The sequence below is a fragment of the Drosophila biarmipes genome, chromosome 2L (genome assembly GCF_025231255.1).
Source record: "Drosophila biarmipes strain raj3 chromosome 2L, RU_DBia_V1.1, whole genome shotgun sequence".
NCBI classification, from domain to species: domain Eukaryota; kingdom Metazoa; phylum Arthropoda; class Insecta; order Diptera; family Drosophilidae; genus Drosophila; species Drosophila biarmipes.
In genome coordinates, this window is record NC_066612.1 from 7,228,742 (window position 1) to 7,250,783 (window position 22,042).

The 22,042-nt window shown below is 43.8% G+C and overlaps 1 protein-coding gene across 2 annotated transcripts in view; it reads right to left on the reverse strand.

Moving 5' to 3' along the window:
* Positions 1-4,819: 4,819 nt before the first annotated feature.
* Positions 4,820-22,042, reverse strand: part of LOC108027755 (uncharacterized) — a 49,629-nt gene continuing 32,406 nt past the window's right edge. For both annotated transcript variants that reach the window (XM_017099308.3, XM_017099307.3), the window contains 9 exons: positions 17,040-17,093; positions 14,686-14,743; positions 13,105-14,622; positions 12,795-12,878; positions 12,115-12,727; positions 11,834-12,055; positions 11,566-11,763; positions 11,325-11,491; positions 4,820-11,235 (listed from right to left, as the gene is read on the reverse strand). In XM_017099308.3, the coding sequence (XP_016954797.1) occupies positions 10,686-11,235; positions 11,325-11,491; positions 11,566-11,763; positions 11,834-12,055; positions 12,115-12,727; positions 12,795-12,878; positions 13,105-14,622; positions 14,686-14,743; positions 17,040-17,093 (3,464 nt within the window). In that variant the 3' untranslated portion in view covers positions 4,820-10,685. The remainder of the gene's footprint in view (positions 11,236-11,324; positions 11,492-11,565; positions 11,764-11,833; positions 12,056-12,114; positions 12,728-12,794; positions 12,879-13,104; positions 14,623-14,685; positions 14,744-17,039; positions 17,094-22,042) is intronic.

The window sequence follows — 22,042 nt, forward strand, 5'->3', positions numbered from 1 at the left end:
TGCCATTAAGCAAAATTCCTTTTTGGCGTTTCGCATTGTCGTCGAGCAATTCGCATATTTTTTACCCGTCTCCAGCGCATCCGCAACCAGTTCGCCCCCGGTTCCCCTGGTTTTTGGTCCACCCTGGCCGCCTTTTTGGGCAATTCAATTAAACTTTTCGCTCGCTTAGTTAATATGATTACCGTTAATGCGCGCCGGCAGTTCTCACTCCGCTGGAGACTGCATCTTGAAACCAGAACTCTTTCTGGGGCGGCTCAACTGCTTTTGATGATCTCGCCCTGCTCTGTAAATATTTTTATTGATATTTATTGAATTTCGCTGCTGCTGGGGTGCTTAAAACAAGTGCCAATTTGTGGGGAGTTTATTTTGAGATCCCTTTAAAGATGCTAAAAGTTCTGTGGGAAAGGAGCAGGAAATATTCCATACTTAATTCGATTTTGTTTGGCAAAAAATGTTATTTATAAAACGTGGTTCTTCTTACTCATTTGGTAGACATTTCCGACGCGCCTCGCAGTCTGCTAAGATCGAAAAGAAAAACATTGAGGAATCATCTCCCACCAGCTGATGTGCTAACCAAAAGCAAACACCGCCTGCAACATAGGGGAAAAGAAAGAAACATTCGCACATCGCAGACTAAACAATGCGAAATGTTTAGCCAAATGTTTTTCTTTTTTCCAACTCGCAGTGTTTGAGCACGCGCCAAATGGTTCAGCGAGCTCAGTGATGATGATAGCCCATATGTATATCCCCTTCACACTTCGAATCCAGAGTCTGCCAAATATAGCAGGTCGGGGTTACGTTATGGACCAGCTGGTGATATTGGCATTAACTCATTTGGAAGCCAGAACAGAAATAAAAGAACAGGGAAACAGTGATTGTAACGAAGTTCGGTGTACCCTTGAAAACACATTTGATAAGGGAAAAAAACTTAAAAAAATATAATGAAAGCAAGATAATATTATTATATTTTTAACACTTCTTCAGAAAATTGTATACAATTATTTATTTTATTTTTCTTTTCAAAATTTTAAATTTAATAATAAATGTTTTAAACGAGTTTATATTTAAAGTTTTGTGTACCCTACCTTATTAACTTGGGAACCGGAAAAATTACAGAACAAAAATAATGAAAACTAGAAAGTATTAGTAAATCTTTAACAATTATTTAGAAAATATTAAATTCTTTTATTCAATCCCCAAAATAAAATATTTTTATTAACAGAATGTCACATTTTCGTATATACCCCATAAAATATGGGATAATCGGTTATTATACTCAGTTTGAGGCACTGCAAAGTCGGGAATCCCTAGCTATTGGCACGTGTAGCAAATCTCTTAGTTGTGCACACTCATCAGCCACTTCCTGCCTCTCACCCCAGACAACTCTTTCAATTGGAATCCGAGTCCACAGCCTGATAATCGATTTCATTGACTCGCTAAATTTATGCGAGGGCCCGCTTCTCTTCATTCCATTTCATAAAAGTTTATGTTTATGTCAGGCCTTTTTTGTTTGCCACATTAATGAGATTTTTAATGGTCGACCAAATTTGGTAGCGACTCGCAGGCGAAGGTTTTTGTATTTTGCCAGCTCGTAAAACGCCGCCTATTACTTTATGACCGGGCCGAAAGCATTAGAAACCACTTGGCGACACCGGGAAAAGCACATGGCGCAGGGGAAAAGTGGGGAAAAGCTCACATAAATCGCTCGCCAAATGGATCGACGTCAGCGGGCAGCTTCCCATCGATACGTGTGTTTGTCTGTGTTTGGCAGCCGCCACATATGAAAAGCGAATTTTCTCTGGTCGAAGCGCAAAAAAAACGGCAGAGAAAAACGTAAACGAAAACGTCGGAAAATTCGATGGCGGGGTGAGTGTGTGTTTGGTTTTTCTTTGGTCAAGTTTTCCTGCTGCTGGCTGCTGGTTGCCTGCTACAAATATCGGAAAATTCCTTTGAGGATTTGCCACAAAGGCGGAAAAGCCGCTGCGGCAAACCTTTGATGATTCTCCACACATCTCGCTATCTCCCTTCCCCCCGGCATTTTCCGATAGTGTGTGACACTCGGTTGCAACCCCCTGAAGAAGCCACCCCTCGCCACTCGTGGCGGTGTGGAAAATGTGAAAATGTTTTATGGCCCGCTTCTTAGCTCTCTCGCTCCATCTCTCCCCCTCTCTCTTCCGCTTTTCCGCTTTTCTCGAGTGTGCCGGCCGCTGCTGCTGCTGCTTCTTCCACGTACTTAATACTTTTTGACTTTTTGGGGGAAAAGCATTTCCCGGGGCGAGTGTGTGTGTGTGTGCCGCAGTGAGAGTGGCAGAGAATGTGGACGTGAATGCTCCTAAGCGGTTTTCCCAGCTGCCTCCGTTTTTGCTCCTGCTCCTGCTGCTGCTCGCCAGCCGTTGCTGTTCGCCTGTTACATAATTCGCGTAATTTATTCAATTTTGAGAATTAATTTAATTTTCCATTTCACACACGGCATTTTCCCCGATATCGGGTCGTATTCTCAAGCATTTTCGGGCTTCTTTTTAAAGTCCAATGATTTGCATATCGATGGAAGTAAAGCTCATTCAGACTAAGTAAATTGAGCAGATCAATCTATTCATAATAAATAATATCGAACGCTAGATCGTTCAATTAACCCCTTAACTACTAAAAATCGAACCTATTATCACGATATGTGCACGGGATGCTTATTCCCATTCCTTGGAAGAAAATTAAAGAAACTTCAATGTCTGTATAACTATTCTTTTACTTATTATTTAAAAACTTGTGAGTTTTATGTCGTTCAAGAACATACTTCATTTTAAAGAAATAATTAGGACTTAAATTTAAAACCAATTTGCATGTCGTTGGTCCTCATTACGTGGGCGACATCTAGATTTGACTCAAAGGGCAGGTTGGCGCCATCTATGTGCCAAAAAACCATCGACTTTCGCCGTATCTGTAAAATAATGTAGTATTATCGTAGAGTATCTGTAGATTCTATGTAGAATATATGTAAAGACTAAAGAGTATCTGTAGACTCCATGTAGAATAACTGTAATACCTGTAAATTCCCATGTACATAAAGTTACAATTCGAGTATAGTTACAAACGGCGCTTTTGTCTACGCAGATGAATGGGCATCATTGGAAGGAAATTTATTTGTATACCCCTTACTAGAACAGAAAAGGGGTATATTGTGTTCGGGGAATTGTGTGCAAAAGGTAAAACTACAAGTATATGTATGCTCTAGTCAATTTGGCCTCGTCGAAACCTATCAATTGACCAACGGACCGGTATCTGATAGTCGAGGCAATGGAATCAATCAATCTCTCCTGGTTTTTATTTAATTTAAAATTGCAAACATAATAATATTTTGTTGAATCTTTAATGTATTTGTCTGTATTTTCTTTGTATCAGGGTATCATAAATTTCTGCCTGTCTGAAATACTTCATTGCCTTTTGTGGCAATAAAAGTTTGTAAGTGATAAATGCTTAATTTGAAGTGGCTTTAACCCATGGGCAACCAAAGGGATGAAAACAATCTAATATATTTTTTAAAGAATAAATATGTAAATAAATACTTGAAAGAAAGCAATTTATTCATTTCTTGGGGTTAAAATAAAAACATTTGGTACTACTGCAAAATATATAAACACAGCCTGGCTGTATGCGAAAATGGGTTAAATCTGGCGATTACCCCGGGGCCGCGACAGGGCGGTCCACGTAATGGCTCTTAGATTGTTGTTTTCATTAAATAACCAACGGCTGCCAGCCGCACAGCCAGCGATTCCTGCTCTGCGGCGGAGGTTTTTGAGGATGGTGTGGCTGGTGAGGCGCTGCGGTGACCCCGACTCCTGCTCCTGCGCCGGCTCCTGCTCCTGTTACTGTTAGGGAACGCCCAATTGCACCGGGGAGCGACAACAAAGGCAGACGCCGCCTCTGACCGGGCCGGCCGGCAACAGCAACAGCAAGAACGCTGTGGTTAGGGCGTTGGGAGGGGATGGATGGATGGAACTCAGGATCGGAATCGGGTTCGGCCGGGGGATGGGGGATAGGGGATAGGAGTCTATAATCTCGTTCGCTTAAGCGTCACGCATGCCACTCCCCTAAATTGATATGCCCGCCATGGCCAAACGCCGGCAAACATCATCATCAGAGCGGAGGAAGTGGAAGTGGCAATAGCCCAGTACCAAAAACCCAGTACCCAGTGGAAGTGGCAGTGGTCGTGGTGGCAGTGGCGGCACAAGCGGAAAATCATCAAAGCGCTGGCACGGCGGCTTTTTTTTCGGTTTTTTCCCTTTCATTGCGGCATTTCAAAGAAATGTTCCGACATTTCTACCAGGCGAACAGAAACGTCGACAGCCGGCGTTGATGTGGTGTGCCAAAAAGTGAATGAAATCGAAAAACCCGGCACAAGAGCACACCATAGCCATATACCATATACCATACAGCACACGCACCACCAAACCACCTTTTTTCGAGGCGTCGCGTCGCTGCTCTTGGCTGCCGGCGTATAAAATTGGCTGTGACCCGATTATTTTCGAGCACATATATTCTATTCGCTGGCCATTGTTCTGGGGCCTCGGTTCTCGGTTCTCGGCGGTCTGGGTCGTTACTGCAAAGGGAAAATCGCAAAAAAGGGGTGAAATTCGAGGCAGAGAAACGAAATTCGAAATGGAAAATAACAAAATCGTGCTTCTAATGATTGTCTACTTGGGGCGCAGTGTTGGTCTAGGTCGGGTCTTTCGGTCTTTTGGGGTAGGTTCTGTTGCCTGGAATTTAAATTGTATTTTTTTGTTTTGTTTTTTTCTTTTACCACACACAAATAAAACTATCATCGTTTGAGTTTGCCTCTTTCTAATTTTTTTTTACGATTTTTTAATGCTTGTTTTACACACATAGAGTAAACATTTGAGTATGTATTGAGTATAATATTGCACATTTAGAGTGTGATTAAATTGTGGTTATTTCATTGGATATTTTGGTTAGCTTAGGAGCCAAGTCTCTTGGCGGAGACGAGAAAAAATCTTGCATTTACTTTGCGAATTACCCGCTTGTACTCTGTGATAGTAGTTTAGGTCTTAGGTCTCGGGTGAGATCGAAAACTTGCAGTATTAACACCTGTTTTACAAGACCAGACTCTGGGGAGACGAAACAAATTTGTTGTTTGCAAAAGTCCGATTACAATTTGCTTAGTGTGTAGTGTATTTTCAGCCGTTGTAATGTTGAAGCTTTTCGCATAATCGATCCTTACTTGTGTTTCAATTGTGATTATTTCAATAGACACTGAAGTGCAATGTAAGCCAGGTCCTTTTTGAGGAACAACGTTTTTCTGAGTGCACATTGGTTGTACCGCGAATGAAAAAATTGCATGAAAAAACCGCTTGCACTTTTTGTTTTATTTATTTTTTTGTTTTTGTCTCTGGGGTCGTTGCGGAAGCTGTTCTGTGTTTAATACTATTTTATGTGTAACAATTATCGTGTTTAATGTGATTATGTACTCGATATTGTAATTCTCTTAGACCAATTAATTTCTCTCAGCGCAAAAATCGTATAGTATGAATGAAAGTGTTTGGTTTGTTTATATTTTACTTACTTCTCGCTTTGTTAGTTTTGAAAAATGCTTACCTAGTGCTTTTTCTAGAACGCCAATGAAAAATTCAATGGAAATACCGCTTGCACTTATAAATTTGTCTGTATGCTAAAACGAAATGAGGTTTTGTGTGCACTGGGCTTTAAACCTTCTGCCCGCTTGGAAGCTTTGGGTGATTTGCCTTGTTTTGGTGTGGTTTGAATTATAATCTATAAACGACCGTTTGCTGAAAGTATCTGGGTAAGTATTACAAGGTGCCTTAATTAATCAGTGTACTTTCTGTTGGTTTCAGGCATCCAAGTACCGCATTTGTGTGGTGTTTTGAGAGGGTAAAATAGATTAGAGGTCCCATAACTCTGTTCTTGGAGCGTTGGGACCCATGCAGCTATTATAAAGGTATTCAACCGAAGTAATAAGCAAAATATGGGTGGATTAAATGGAAATCATGCGTGTTAAAGAGACTGAATGGGAAAGCGTGCTAGTGTGCCAAGTAATCTAGGTGTACTATGGTTAGATATATTTCTATATAAGTATATTACTTTCGATAAGCAACTCTACAGATTATTGTATGTTACAGTACCTTCGAAGACTGTTAAGTAGTTGTGATTGGTGTTACGTTACAGTGATGCTTAGAGCACACCTGCGGCGGCAAGATGGACTCTTTTGACAGATATGCTATATTAGTTCTTTAGTAAAGTGTATCTTAGACACGCACAGTGAACACTGGGTATGGGGATCGGGCGGAAATCAAAATCTCTGTGTGCCCTTGACAGGCATTATGAACTACGCTCGGCATTGGCTTAGTTTTGCTAATGGTTTTCGGTTTATACTGTTGGGTAGGCTCAGTTTTTTAAGGGTCTCTTTATTATTTTTTGTTCTGTATTATAATAGTAATCGTAATTATTACCGGTTCTACATCGTCATCGCCTTATTCTTTTCTGCTTGCTGTTTGTCATCGAAAATTGTTCGCATTTTATGGGCTTCCATTTTCGGTGTCGTTTAATTTACATTTATATAATTTACACATGCAGCAGAATATAATATGTTTTGTGATCATCATAAACGTTTATTTGTAGCGCATATTACACAATGGCGCGATACATTTAGATATAGGTATGCATATCCTTTCTTCGTTCTCCATAAATTCAAGTTGATTAATAACATTTATATATATATTTAGGTATACATGTTGCTATATAGTTCTCATAAATAATTGTAGCATGTTTAATGTTATATGTATGTTTAAAACACTTAAATTGCATTGATTAATTAGTTTTGCACAAAAAACCTTTAATAGGTATGCTCCATGTTCTTTTCTTCGAGTGTAGGTGTTCGGTGTGTATTATTTGCTTCATGCATTCATCAGAAATCATTTAACATTTTCGCTTTTTATTAGTTTTAGTACATTTAGATATTAGTGGCCTCAGCCAGCATAATTTTTTGCTGGTTTTTACCTTTTTTTTTGGTTTTCTCAATTTTTATTTTGTCGTCATCTCTTGCTTAGTAACACAAATCTTTGCCAAGTGGCTAAATAGATATATATTCTTTGTATGTAGCATATTGTATACACATCGATATTGTTAAATGTTTCGCTTATCTTCTAAATGCCTGCTTAATCAAGTAATTCATTTGGTTTCCAAAAATGTATGAAAGCCGTCTCGTATTGATTTCAATAATTTGCTTACTCGATAATTAATTGAAATAGACAGCAATATGCCTGCTGATCAATGCTTTCATATATTTCCCACATTTTTGGTGCCTGTATTGTGTCTTTGTATTTATTTGTATTTGTATATTATCATCCGCGGTTACCAAACTTCAAACCTGCTAAAATAAAACACCAAGAACATTGAGATTCTAAGTTTGGTTGCCTGTCTGATAAGTTGTAAGTAAGTGCTCTCCTCCGGTAAAATGTCGTGGAGACCGCATTTTGGAAACCCGTCCCAGTCACTTGACCTTTACCTTTGAGGGAACAGTTCCTGGAGTTGCCGCCCTGCGATCATCCCATGTATCCCGCAGTACGCGTTGAATCTCATTGTGTAGGCCTTAGACTAAGTTCCGTCCGGTCGGTCAGTCTCGGTAATCGGTATCTGTCAGTCGAGTCGGGTTTAGCTGCTGGTCCGAAGTTAGATGTGCGTATATACAGCCTGTTCTCGGGTCCTGGGTCTTTGCATACGTCCTACTGTTGGTGGTCGGGTTATGTTTCTTTAGGAACTCAAACCATTTTGTGTGTCTCATTCTGGGTTCGTGCCGTCAGTCGGTCGGTCTATGGTTGGGCGTCTCCTCCATCCGCTGCTCATCTTCTGATCGATCTGGTCTGATCCTCGGGTGCATGGGTAACAACCGGATCTGCCCCGTTGAAAGTTAAAAGTCAAGTGCCGGCCAGGAACCATACTTCTTCCTCGGTCCACTTCATTGTGGATTCTGTGAGCTTATTTATGACCCCGTTTCGATTTATTCTTTTTCTGCTCCTCGTTCACCTTATAAATAATAATTCAGATTTCGCTTTGTTCTTAGAGTTTTGTATATCTATGTTACACCATCAATGAAAATAGATTTTGGGGGAAATGATGAAATGCTCGATTTGTGTGTGACTACCCTCTTTATACTGGGTATTTTGACACGCAATAGGTACGATTTTTTATATTTATATATATATATGTATACTTTAATGTAAAAGTCCGTTAGACATTTATGCTTTAACTTTAAAATTATTTTTATTATGTGTAAGTTCCTTTCAATTATCTACGCATGGTTGTTGTTTCTTCATCGTTTATCAATAAAACATTTATGTTTATTTATGGTTATGTGGAAATATACATCAATAATTGCCTTTATATGCGATTGACTATAATACGATACATTTACGTTGCTTGTTAGTACACTTATTTAATTTGTTTTCGTCGAAGAACATTTGAATTGAAATTGTCGTAGTTGTATTTGTATGTATTTTTTAATTAACTTTGAAAAAACGTTGCTTCAAGTACTCGAAAATCAATCGAAAAACTCACTACTAAATATTTTGCTCTAAAACAATTACGTTTAACTATTCTCAATATTTTTGTTTTTTCTACCACGTTAATAATTTTTCGCAAGCCCCTCAGATGTTGTTCGGACTTGCCACAGTTATTGTAATATTGTTTTCTCATTTGCTTTTACTTTGTAGTGTAGTGTCAGTTGTGTTTTCGTTATGTTCAAACGATAAAGAACCAAAAGTTTGCGTCGAGATAATAATTTTAGTTAGTTCCTTTTGTTTTGTTTGCTTAAATTTAGCTGAAATGTATCTTATCTTTGTCGTCTTGGAATATTTCGAACTACGATAACTCATTTTCATTATGTTTAAGTTTCAACTGCTACGTTAAACTGTAAGTATGGTATTATTTATTTGATAATTTTTTTTTGGATATTTCTTTGCTAATTTGCAGCACTTGCATTTACGTCCTCCTCCACCTTATGTCACTTGTATTTTTTATGATTTTAATATATTTTTTTTCTCGTCGGGTTTCCTTAACTCGGTAGTAGTGTGTTCGGTTCGTATTTAGTCACTGTATCTTTGTGGCCGTTCCCTGGGGTGTTTTGTATAGTGTGTCATGCGGCCTCTCGACCGGCATAGTACCGTGTGATTCTTTGGATATTTTGCGTGGCTCGTTTTCTGTTTGTCCTGGTCCGTTCTGGGTCGTCTCTGGATGCTACTCTGGTATCTGGAGATGTTCTTCCAATCGATTCCCTAATGCCTAAACTAGTTCAATTTTTTTTTTTGGATTTTTTTCGTTTATTTTTTTGTTCTTCGGTGATATTCCTTTGTTGCCGGCACATACTTTTACGGCACTCGAGGCTGCAACCTCTGGCAGTAACCCCTTCCGCTCCCCGGCCCCTAGCTGCCTCAGGTCGGTGAAGTAGATCATGATATCATGAAGTTGAGACCGGGGACACAGACTGGCCGGCAGAAGCTGCAGCTTCGGTGCTGCTCCTCTGACATATATGGTCTTATTAATATAGCATATGTATAATAATATAATAATATTATATGATATAATCAACTGCGAAGGGTAAGAAGTGTAGCTTATGCTTAGGAGCGATTGATTGATAACTGAACAATTTCTTGAATTCGCACGCACACATATGGTCTGGTAAAATTTTATCGATTCGCTTCGAAGATCAAGTGTATGCTACGTGGATTAAGTGGATAATAATGACATTCACCATATTGTATATGAATAATATATATTGTATACAAATATATCTGTTAAATGTGATTACATCATTGTATAATTAATTGTCATACACATCAATAGGTTGCTCCTCACTAAACTTTTCCCTTTTGTTTTTTGATCATGTTGTAAATAGAACTTTGTTAGGTACAAATTTTGCATTCTTCCATTTTTCTTGTATATGTCTGTCTCTTGTATATGTATGTTGGGTTCAGTGTAGCTGGTAATGTCGAGATGTGGGTTTTTCTCACAGTGCTTCGTGGTGTTTAGTGTTCTCTGGTGACTCTGTTTCTGCTGTTCCTGTCTGTTCTGTCTGGCTTGGCATATGTATACCGTTCAGCGATTGTTGTCGTTCGTTTGCTGGTTCCTCAAGCACATCGATTAGAGTTTAAGTTTAATGCCAACATCGATATCGATAAATGTACGAGTAAGTAAAATGCCTCATAATTGAATCCAATGCTTAACACCTAGACATGTATATAAGTATAAGGTATGTATGTAAATATTTCTTGTATATCCTTTAACACTCAAATATGGTATATATATCGTGCGTTTCTATAGTAGCTTGCGCCGCACAGTTCTCCAGGCACTGGGATCCCCCCACAAGGACGCACCCCGGGTCTCACGGGCTGGTGCAGACCGGGGCAGCGTGGCAAGTCCGAAGCGATCCCGATCCCAGGGAGCCCTGTGCTGTTTCGCGGCGCGGTGTAGATAACCAAAGATAGGAAAACCTTCTTCTAACAATCTCGTGAAGCCTTTTTCGAACCTTCCAAGTGCTCACGCCAAATGAAAATCGAAACTCAATTCAATTTCTAGCTATAAGAAACAAAAAGACCCCCGAAACGCTGCAACAATCATTAACCTGAGGCTTAACCTTCAACCCGATCCTGGATCGGATTGGCTTACTTCTTGGCCTGCTTCGCCGATTTGGCTGGCGTCCTCGGCTCGGCCACCTTGGGCTGATCCTTGGTCTGATCCTTCGCCTGCTTCTCCTCCTTCTCCTTCTTGGCTGCCACGACTGCGGCTGCCTTGGAGCTGCTGGTGGGCACCTCCTCCTCCGCTGCCTCCTTCGCCTTGTCTTCCTTCAGAGGCTCCTTGGTGGTGCCGCTGCTGTTGTTGCTGCTGCTGCTTCCGCTGCCCATTGCCACGGGATCCTTGTCCAGTTCCCGCTTCTCGCCGGATGTGTTCGCCGGCAGAGCCTTCAGGATCGCATGCACCTCCTCGGCCACCGCCATCAGCACGAACTCAAACTGCTGCCTGGTGGCCACCACACCTGCCCGCTGGTCACGCAGGTGCTCCAGGGTGGCGGCGATGTCGATCTCACGCGCACCCTTGTTCATCCGCTCGAGCACCAGGTCCAACAGGATGTACGCACCCGTCCGTCCGGCTCCGGCACTGCCGTGCACCACAATGGGGCAGGAGCGACGTCCCCGATAGGACTTGTTCACCTTCCTGAGGGGGATATAAACGAGGTGTTTTTTAGAAAATTATACACGAAGAATTTGTGTTAAAATGTAGAAATGAAAACCTTCTGTATTTACCTTCTGAAGTCCAGCAGAGCCTTTGCCTGAGCAGGCACTCCCATGTGCGGCCAGGAGAGGAAGTGGAACTGGGTGACCGTTCTGGTTTCGCTGGTGCGCAAGTTCTTCAGGTAGAAAGAACGTACGAGGTAGTCGTCACACCATATGTGTTCACTTACGAGGTGAACCTGAGTAAAAGAAAAATATTTAATAAGATTAATACATAGGTTGGTTAAGTTTCTTTATCTAAAGTGGGATTTACCTCATAGATGTGATAGACCTCGGCACCTTCTTCCGGCCAATAGCGCGCACAGGCCACCTCCCCGTTCTCCTGCAGGCGGCAGAGGGCCACGATGACGACGGCTCCCTGCTCCCAGATCATCTGCCAAAAGTGTGCCAAGGTGGAGGGCAACGGACCCTGGGCGGCCACATAGGCGGGGGCACGTGGATCGTGATCGGTCTGTAACATCAGATTACATTGTTATACCATTTGAGATAGTAAGATTCTGCATTTAAGATCGCCGACTTACAATCGTTGATGCATTAACATAGTCCAGTCCCTCGGCGTTGGCCAGGTGGTTGAGCACCACGCGCGAGTGGTCGTATGGCAAGGGAGCTCCGGGTCGGTTGAGACCAGCGCACTGGGGCTGGGAGGCAGCCTCTCGAGCACTGGGCTCCGCCTCATAGCGGCACAAGGCCTCCCATTCCCGCTGCAGTCGTCCCTTGTTGCGCAGGTGGTCCTCCATGTAGGACTGCAAATAGAATTCCCAAATAATTGGATATCGTTGGGGGAGGACACTCGTTAACTTACCAAGACCATGTGCCCCGTTGAGATGTCCATGTTCGTCAGTGCCGGCTCCTCGCTCCAGGACGAGGTGCTCGATCGCGAGGATGGCGGACGGCCCTCGTTCTCCTTGGTCAGCGATGTAATCCGTCCGCTTGGCGCCGGTTCGTTTGACCCACCGCCGGTCGCCGCGCTGGATGAATTGCCACCGTTGCCCGTCTTGCCGGCCATCCGTGCCCGGCACAGCTCCTGGTAGTCCTTGCTGCAGGTCTCCGCCCCCGCGATGCCCGACTGCAGGCCGCCCAGCTTGTCCCGCTTGCGATCGTGCCGCTTGATTAGGATCAGGGTGACGAAGATCACGATCACGGCGGCCGCCCCGGCGCCGGCGAACATGTAGGCCATGATGTGGGTGACATCCGGGCCCTGCTCGGCCAGCTCCATGCGCGAGGAGGAGACACTGGGGTCCTGCAGGTCCTTGATCACATCGCCCACGCCGGCGTGCAGCACATAGAACCCGACGCGCCGCTGGATGTTGTTCTTCACGCCGCGGTTCTCGTTGATGATCCTGGCCACATCGCCGGCGGTCTTGCGCTCGGGGTTGTTTGAGTTCACCCGGAAGCTCACTTCGTGTTGTTGAACGCTACATAAGGATATTGGAGGGTAATATTAGGGGGTACATTAGGGAGTAAATGACTTTGAAGACCCACGTTAAATAAGAAAAGTATCCCTGCATGTGTAGTATTTGCTCCAGCTCCTTCATAATGCGCTGCCCATCGTTCCAACTGTCGATTCTGGGGGAGAAAAAAAGGGATAGGGTAAAGGATATAGTCCTTGGCTCTGAATCTAGCTTAAGACATTCTTTCTATGATACAAATTATTAAAACTAAAAATAAAACATAATTGCAAATATCTTTTCCATCTACAGGACAATATCTTTCAAATGATATATCACACGGATACGATAAATAGCAAGTTATTGGTAGATATCCCTAAAAACAACTAGATACTGGAACTCACGGGTTCTTGACGAACACATGCACATATTCAGTGTCAACGGTGTGCGGCGCATGGTCCTCGGCCGAGTGCTGCTGGCTCATGACCTTCTTTTTCTTGTGCGCATCCTCGTCCTCGGGGGCATTGCCCTTGATGTGGGCGGGCAGGACCTCCTTGTTGCCACTGTGGTCCAGCTTGCGTGCCTTTTCCGTTTCCAGCTGATTGCTGAGCTCCGCTGAGCCCAAGGATGGAGGTCCTAGCAGTGGTCCCGGCTTCTTCACATCCAGTCGCTCGTGCCGTGCGAATCCCAACATATTGGCCAGCAGCGATTGCTTCACATTCACATCCGGCTCATCGGCCTGCATGCCATCCGTGTCCTGGCCATCCTGGGGCATCAGGAGCAGGCCACCTTCGGTGTAGACGCGCTGGCTCTTCGACTGCCGGGGGAAACTGTTGGAAGCCAGCATGGCCTCCTCCTCGAGCGGCGTCAGTGAGTTGCGCAACAAACCCGACTCGAAGGCCAGTTCCTGCTGCTGCAGGTCCGCATCATAAGGATCCAGCTGCTTGAAGGAAGCAGGACGTCGTTTGGCCAGCTCGGGAGTGGTTTCTACTTCGGTTTCCGCGTGTCTAAAGTTCAGTGGCGGCTCCTGCACCAGTCCCTGCTCGCTGGCCAGTTCCCGGAAGAAGGAACGCTTGGGCTGCTCTTCCACTTCCTCGGCCAATCCCCCCCTGGAGCGACCCCTTGCTCTTTTGAAGGGGGCGAAGTTGTCCGGGAAGTAGAGCTCACTCGATTCGTTCACCTCCTCCGGCGGCACATAGACCGGTGACTTGGCCTGCTCCTGCTGCTCCTTCAGCTCCCGCTCGCGCTGCTGCTGCTGCTCCACAATCGCCTCCAGTTGGTCCATGGCATTCGGCTGGGCCGCGGGCTTCCTTTGGTATGGCTGCGGATCGGGCTCCGAGGCGGCCAGAATCTGATAGAGTTCCAGGCGATTCTGCTCCGCCCGCTGATTGGCATCCTGCTCCGCCGCCGCCAACTGCTGCTCGCGCTCGATCCTCTGCCGCTCGGTGTCCAGGAAGGCGTCCATGATGCTCGGCTCATCCAGTTGAGTGTGTCCCTGCCCGTGCCCATCCATCTTGCCAAAGTGTTCCAGCTCCGACGGATCATGCCTTAGCCTTCGGCGATCCTGCAGCATCCGGCTGAGGTACAAGTCATCATCCGAGATTTCTTGCACCTGCTTCTTTCTCAGGGCCGGATAGAATTGCGCTGGACTGCCTGGCTGCTCGTAGTATTCGATTTCCGTTTCCGGTTCCGGCGGCGTGAAGCGCACATAGGCCATGGCGCTGGCCGGATCCCCGAACTCCGGAGGAACCGGCGCCAGATTGGCACACAGATTGGGCGGAAGCTGCTGTTGCCGTTGGAGCGAGAAGAGCGATCCCTGGATGCGGCACTGCACGTACGGATGGTCCCATCCTAGCCCAGCGCCCTGGAGTTCCTCCAGCATAGTGGCCAGCACACGGGACTGCTCCTCCGTGAGAGGTGTCCTTGGGGGGAGGGAAATCTTTAGTTATAGGACTAGCAAATTGGCTTAAGTTAAGGATCATTACTTCTCAATGTCCTCAACGTCGACACCGGTGGTGGGAATGCACTTGCCGAATATGTTGTCTGGAATTTAAGAGGGATTATAAGTGGGCTTGTGGGGTGAGAAAGTTGGATCAATAACCTACGGATTCCCTTTCTTGTGTTTTCTTAAGCAGCCGAAAACTTTTAAAGTTAACTTGAAAAGTTAAATGCATTTTGTTTTTGGCCTTTTATGTAGTTGTAAAAACTTTTTCCCCAGAAGAAGTTCTTGGTGAGCGAACATCTTAAGGGGATATTTTATAGGCCACTTTCTGCTTTTAATTTAATAATTAAACTTATACCAAGAAAAGTTATTTCTCTTATTTTTTTATAACCCAACTAAAGCAAGACTTGAAAATATTTTTGTCAAAGTTTTCCAACTTTATGTGGCCTTTTTCTTCTTTTTACACTATCTTGACTGATTAATATGATGATTAAATAATATCTTCTCCCACTTATTTTATAAACCAATCTAAAGTCAGACTTTTTCCACCAATATCGTATTTTTATTAAAAAATAATCAGATTCTGTTATAATCAGCATTCCTCACTGTCCTTTATTGTATCATTTATCTGATGAACTACAAAGATCCAGAAATCCAACTTAAAGTATGACTTCATAGTTGATAACATTCAATAAATCCCCAATGTTATATCTTAAAAGTAGCCCAGCCCTTCTTACTTTCCTCACCGTATTGTATCATTTATCTGATTATCGTAAAGCCCTATTTATCCCATCTGCATATCCTGCACTCCTTTAATTGCCCGCGCCCAATTCAGTGGCTCTCTTACATTCCGTGCTGCCATTGTCATCATCAGTCCCGATATTAATAGGGCATGTAACTGCATTAATAGACCTCGTCTTACAATGGTTGGTACAATGTGCCCCTTCCCCGGAATCCTGCCATCAGCACCTTTTGTTTTCATTGTGATTTACGACCATTTAAATGCATATCCTTGCGGCTTGTCTCGGGCGTAATTTGCATAATGTAAATGCTTCTCATGACTGCGGCGAGTGGAACTGGAAACGAAACGGCAACTGCAACTGCAACTGCGGATCGCATATGTGTGGGCCACGCCCCCTGCTCCCCCGCCCCGTATTTTGAGGTCAACCATTTTCCCTGCAATTTTCGCCATTTTTCCGCAACGTTTTCCCTGCCGCAGCTGCTTTTCCAATTGTTCTCTAGCCCGCCTCCTCAGCGCAGTGCTTACATAAGTAATTGAGTGTGTTCTCGATAATGCACTGCCAGTCGGCACCCATCCAGATCCTCCGCACCATGGTTTTCTTACACTTTGTTTTGGTGTCGTTTTGTGTGAACTCTGACCCGGCATTCGAGAGCTCTGCAAATACGAATAATATGCCCGGGGCCAGAGCTCGGCCGAGGAGGTTTCCCTGCAATGCCTTCCCGTGCCCCAACTCCTTGCACTTTGACCCATAAAAGAAGGGGAGTTTCGTCTCGAGATGCATTTTGGCAACACCATAGTGCGGCTAATGGCAACGGAAATCGACAGTGAAAGCCCTTATTGTCTTTGGGGCTAAGAGTGCTTAAGGCGATTAAAGTCAGCGCTCCATACGGGTTTCTGTTTTAGCCAAATAAAAGTATCTACGTAACTTTAATTTCCATTTAAAAGTTGTTCTAATGCATTTTTAATTTGCAGAGAATGCAGAAATCCTTTCAGGTACTCAGGTTAATTAAATACCAAAGCAGAAACAACTTTTCCTCATTTACCTAGTTGAGAAAAGTTTATGGTTTCCTAACTAATTTGACCTACCCTTGATTAGTTTCAACTAATATTTTTAAAACCTCAGCAAACACTAATTTTTGTATAATTTTCAAAGCGAAAATATTCACAACTCAAACGTTGCTGAACTTTACTACAAAAATTAAACTAATTACATTAAAAAACTAATGGTTTTCCATAATTAATTTTACAAACTTCGAGCAAAGCAACTTGTTTAAGCTTCATATTAAAATGCATTATTAGTTTAAACGTGAAAGTTCTCCCCCATTTGCATACCTAAATAACGAATGCCTTTGTTTGCTAACACATTTGCATTTCAAATATCCCAAAAAAGACTTCCCCTAATGGCCTATTAAAGTCTATATTTTCGGGAATGAAAAATAAATGAACGACCGTCATTAGACATACTTAACGCCACAATTTTAGTGGGAGTCGCTAAGCTCCTCCTCTCCTAAAACTATGCTGCTAATCCTCTTAAGTTCTGGCTAAATTCAATTTCCACGGACTGGGCGTCCCTTTGTTCGCCGACTTACTGATAACCACAATCTGGGTCCTAAGACCATCTTAACTGGGTGCCGCCCGCCTTATCGCCTACTCACCATCGTAGCAGACCTCGGAGTGCGGTATGCATAGCGTCCTAACAAACTGGCAGCCTGTAAGAGGGGGAAAAAGAGAAAAAATGGTAAAATCTTTGGTTAGTATAGAATGGTATGGTAGAGTACATGAAAGAGTTGCTTAAGCGAGGCTATTATGGGCGGGCAAAGCAGAGTGCAGAGCAGTCTTTCAGTTGAGACATAATGATGTGGTAAGAGCCAAATCAGCATTACGTCGCTAAGCTGACTCTCGACACCCCCAAAGATCCCCAAAGGGCCCCCATACCATCTATCCACCACCACCATCCTCTGCTGTTTAGCCTGCCGCTGGTGTCATGTGTCGCTTGCCTGACTCTTGGCTAAATAAACGCTTTTTATGAGCATGTGCGACATCATGGCTAACACACACACACACACGCCAGGGAAGACAACTACAAATTCCTGGCCCCGAGTATATCCTCCTTTGGCCGTTAGTCAAATGTCTGTGACGTCAACAAGAACGCCCGCATCGCATCGGGAATTTGCCAGTGAAAAATTCGCCTCCTGCTCCTTTTGCCCGGGGCTAGTACCCACATCATGTGTAACGCACGTCCTGTTCGTCCTGAGTGGAGGTCCCTGGAAAACCCCAGAAACCCCACGCCCAAAAATGGCGTCACTTTGGAACTTTGTTGTCAACAGTTTTCGTGGTCTTTGCCTGGCTTTAACTTTTGGGCTGTGATAGCCGAAGGAGGCGACGACGCTTCGACATTCGTTGGCCATTAATTAAGCCAAAGTAATTTCATTTGGCCGCCACAACCTCCCACATCCCCGTCTCCCCACAAATGCCGCATTTCTGGCTGTTTTGTTTTTAATTGCTGAATAATTGCAGGCGGGGCAAAAAGGGCAGCGAATATTAATCTCGGCGGTCTGGTTTTCCGAGGCTCTGAGGGTCCCGGTCCCTTGGCGATAAGAGAGACCCATGAATGCCCAGAAATTAAGTAGCTCCGCACAAAAAGAGTTCGCCTGAGGAGGGGAAAGAATCTCTGATCAATTCATCAGGCAGCTTGAAAAGTAACACAGCGAATTACTAATTGCCGGGACCATTTGAACAACAGTCAGAAAAAAATCAGTAGGTTTGTAGTGTTCGAAAGTAAAAATAAATACTTAAAAAAGGTGCTTAAAAGTATGCCACAACATATTTAAAGTCCGAAAAGCTAATGCTCTCTTTTCGTTGCATACTTTTAGACACATTTTAAGGTGATTTTATAACCTATTGGCATATGTTAATAAAATTTTCTACCTTATCTCATCACTATAAATATAAAAAAGTAAAAGCTAATAAGAACTTTAGGGCCAAGCGAACTGCAGGAAAACCTTTGCAATTTTTCACTTAAGTACCTGCCAGCCAATTTGACCATAAAGTTCTTAATGACTCTTTGCTTTAGTGCGATAAACTTGATTTTTATTCTCTGTGTATAGTTAGCGGAGTGGCCACATTGTTTGGCCATATGGAGAGGAGTCCCCCAACACTACTCCGAGTCCTTTCAGCATTGTCGAGTCGACAGATTGAAGTGCACTCGCCACATCCAGAGGACCTAAGCATCCAAGGACCATAAACGCTCACTTTGTCTCCTTTTTGCTGGCACAGCTGTGGTCCGTTGGGAAAACCAGTCAATAAATGCGGCGACACAGGCCGTCTGTCTATTTATCAATAGGCCAGCAGAGACGTGACCTGAATGCCCAGACGGCAGAGCGATATTAAAAGCCTTGGTGCGAAAATAGAAACTAATTAAATGAGAAATGGTCAGTGGCAATTTCGTGGCAAGTGAGCGGTCTAATTGCGATGGGGAATGCCCATTGCAAGGGCATACTTGAAGAGAGCAATCAACCCAAGGGATCAGAGTTCCCCAGACTGGCCTCATAAATATGCGAGCTCATGGCCAGGCTGGCTGTCCAGGTAAGCTGGGCTGCATTGTTTTTCCCATTTTACCAGCTTTGCCATTTTTTTTTTGTTGTATTTTTCCTCCTACTGATAAGACCACGCGGCGTATGCGCAATGTGGCGTTACGTGCCGCATTCATAGGCCATTTTAACGCCAGGCAAATGCTCACTGCCCATCGAGTGCGGCAATAAAAATAAGAGGCATCCTGCGCAGCCGAGGGCTAAAAGCTTTTACGGCAACAAATACCAGAGAAACAATGCTTCTGGGCGAAGCTCTGAGAAAAGCCGTCATGGACGAGGTGATTCCAGGAGAGTTAACCCTGGCAAAAAATCTGGCCACTAGCGGCAAGCTTAACTCATATGGTATAGCAGTATCAAGCAGTAATGCAGCCTGTATCACCAGTACTCTGACAACAACTCACAGTCCAATATATACCAACACTACATCATCACCCAGCATATGCAGTGGCATGTGCTCAACGCCTATGCCTCCTAAAGCATTAAGCACTTCTATAGACTTCCCCCCTCTACCGGATTCACCCAGATGGCAAAAAATCCAGAGCCAGAAGAGGAAGGGGTCATCGAACTCACCAATAAGTCAACGAAAACGTGCCGATATTAGAAATTTAGAACCCAGTGACCCTGTGTCAGCAAACAGGTTCGAAACACTATCAGTTGATGACGATGAGATGGACTGCAATAGTGTGGACGAACCATCGACTAGCGCTGCAGCAGCGGCTTACCGTTCTCACACCGCTTCTAAGGCTAAAGACAGCAATGCACATAACAAGAACGCAAACGTACAAAGTAAAACTGATTCATCTACGGTAAAATCTGCTTCTACTGGTAGTCCAAAACCACCACCAATCGTTCTTATGGACGTGACAAACGTGAACGAACTTCTTATCGCTATCGAGGAAGTTACAAATCTTGAAAATGTTGAAATCAAATCCTCTGTGGGCTCCACTCACAGAATCTACACCAAAGACGCAAACACCTACAGGGCTGTAGTACGACAACTAAGTTCCCTGAAAATTGAATTCCATTGCTATCAATTGAAAGACGAGAAACCATTCAGAGTTGTTGTGCGAGGATTACACCATTCACAGCTCCATCATAAAATCAAAGAGGAATTACTCAGACAGGGGCATAAAGTTCTATCAATATATAACCCAAAAAGCAACAAGAGCGGTGAACAGATGAACCTCTTCTTCATTAATGTAGAAAAGAATCTAAATAACAAAGATATACTCCAACTACGATCTCTATGTCGCCAACGCGTCCGTTTTGAAGTAGCCAGAAAAGCACAAGACATAGTGCAATGTCGGAGATGCCAATCGTTTGGTCATACTGCAAGATATTGCTACAGACCTTTTATCTGTGTCTCTTGCGGTGACTACCATAAATCATCAGATTGTCCCAGAAGCAAAGAAGCACCAGCAACTTGCACTCACTGTGGTGAAAATCACCCAGCTAACTTCCGTGGCTGCAAATCCTATCAAAAATTGCTCAAAATGAACGAAAATGTACAGAAAACCCCAAAAGTGAGCATAAACAATAACTCTACACCCAAACATTATGAAAATGGAGTTTCTTATGCTCAAATAGCCAGAAATGCAAATCCAATCACGGAAAAACAAAACAAACGACCAGGAAACCTAACAAATAGGCTACAGGACGCCATTCAACAGCAACATCACTACGGTGCAAAAAATCATGCGCACTTTTTCCCAGATGTGTCACAACAGCAAAATGCACAAGAATCTAAACTAGAAATGGCAGTTGCATCGCTCTCAAAAGCTATCGAGGGTCTATACGCCATGCAAGCCCAGATGCTGAAGATGCTGGTTGCAATTAACGCGCAACTTACACAATGTCCCAAATAAAAATTCTCACCTGGAACACGCGAGGTGCTGCCGGCAAAATGACGGAAATCGGCCACCTTGCGGAGAGAGAGAATATTGACATTCTCCTTCTCACTGAAACGAAGACATCCAACCTTCAACTATTTGGATATGAAGTCTACACTTCAAATCTACCTGACGGCAGCCACAGGGGTGGAGCTGCAATCCTGGTTAACAAAAAGATCAATCACTTTCCCATCGAGCCAATCGTCCATGCTAAAGTCCAAATCGTGGGTGCCAGAATCCAAACATGTATAGGACAAATATTCATCGGATCAATCTATTGCCCTCCGAACTTCAGCTGGACTCAATCAGAATTTGATGACATATTCGCTAACTTCAACTTCCCAAGATCATTTATCAGCGGAGACTGGAACGCCAAACATCCATGGTGGGGTTCTGCGATCACCTGTCACCGAGGTAACTTACTTGCCGCAAGCGCCATCTCAATTAACGCCAACATCCTGGCGACTGGAGCACCAACATACTATCCAAGCGCAGTAAATCGAAGACCATCCTGTTTAGACTTTGCAATTTATCGCAACATTCCACACGACAAGCTAAGCATCAGAGACAGCTGGGACCTTGAATCGGACCACCTATCTCTCATCACTACATTAAAAACAGAAGCCATACAATGCACTCAACGTAGACAACTTCTTAGCAAACACACAAATGTAGCTGTTTTCAAGGAAGAACTATGTAGATCGATACGCCTTAACATTGAGCTCAACTCTGCTGCTGAGATTGACGACGCTGTAGACCTCTTCACTACCAACGTGACAAATGCGGCGAGGAGTGCAAACGTGTACACTGCAAACAATCATGGCAGAGCCCTCATACGCCACTCGAATAGAATTGACCCAAACATTGCAGAGATTCTAGTCCGTAAGAGAGCACTGAGAAGACGTTATATTCGAACGCACAGTCCTGAGGATAAAGCTCAATGGCATAGATGCGCCAGAGAGCTTCACGTTGCCATGGCTGAATTGAAAAATGCGCAATTCGAACATATGCTGACCAATATGGACTATTCTAATGATTCCATTTTTAATATGTGGTCCTTTACCAAAAAAGTAAAAAGAATGCCACAGAAAGTTACGCCTCTGAAGAACAGCAATGGTAACTGGTGTCGCTCCTTAGAAGAGCAAGTACAAACATTTGCGGAACACCTTGGCGACAGAT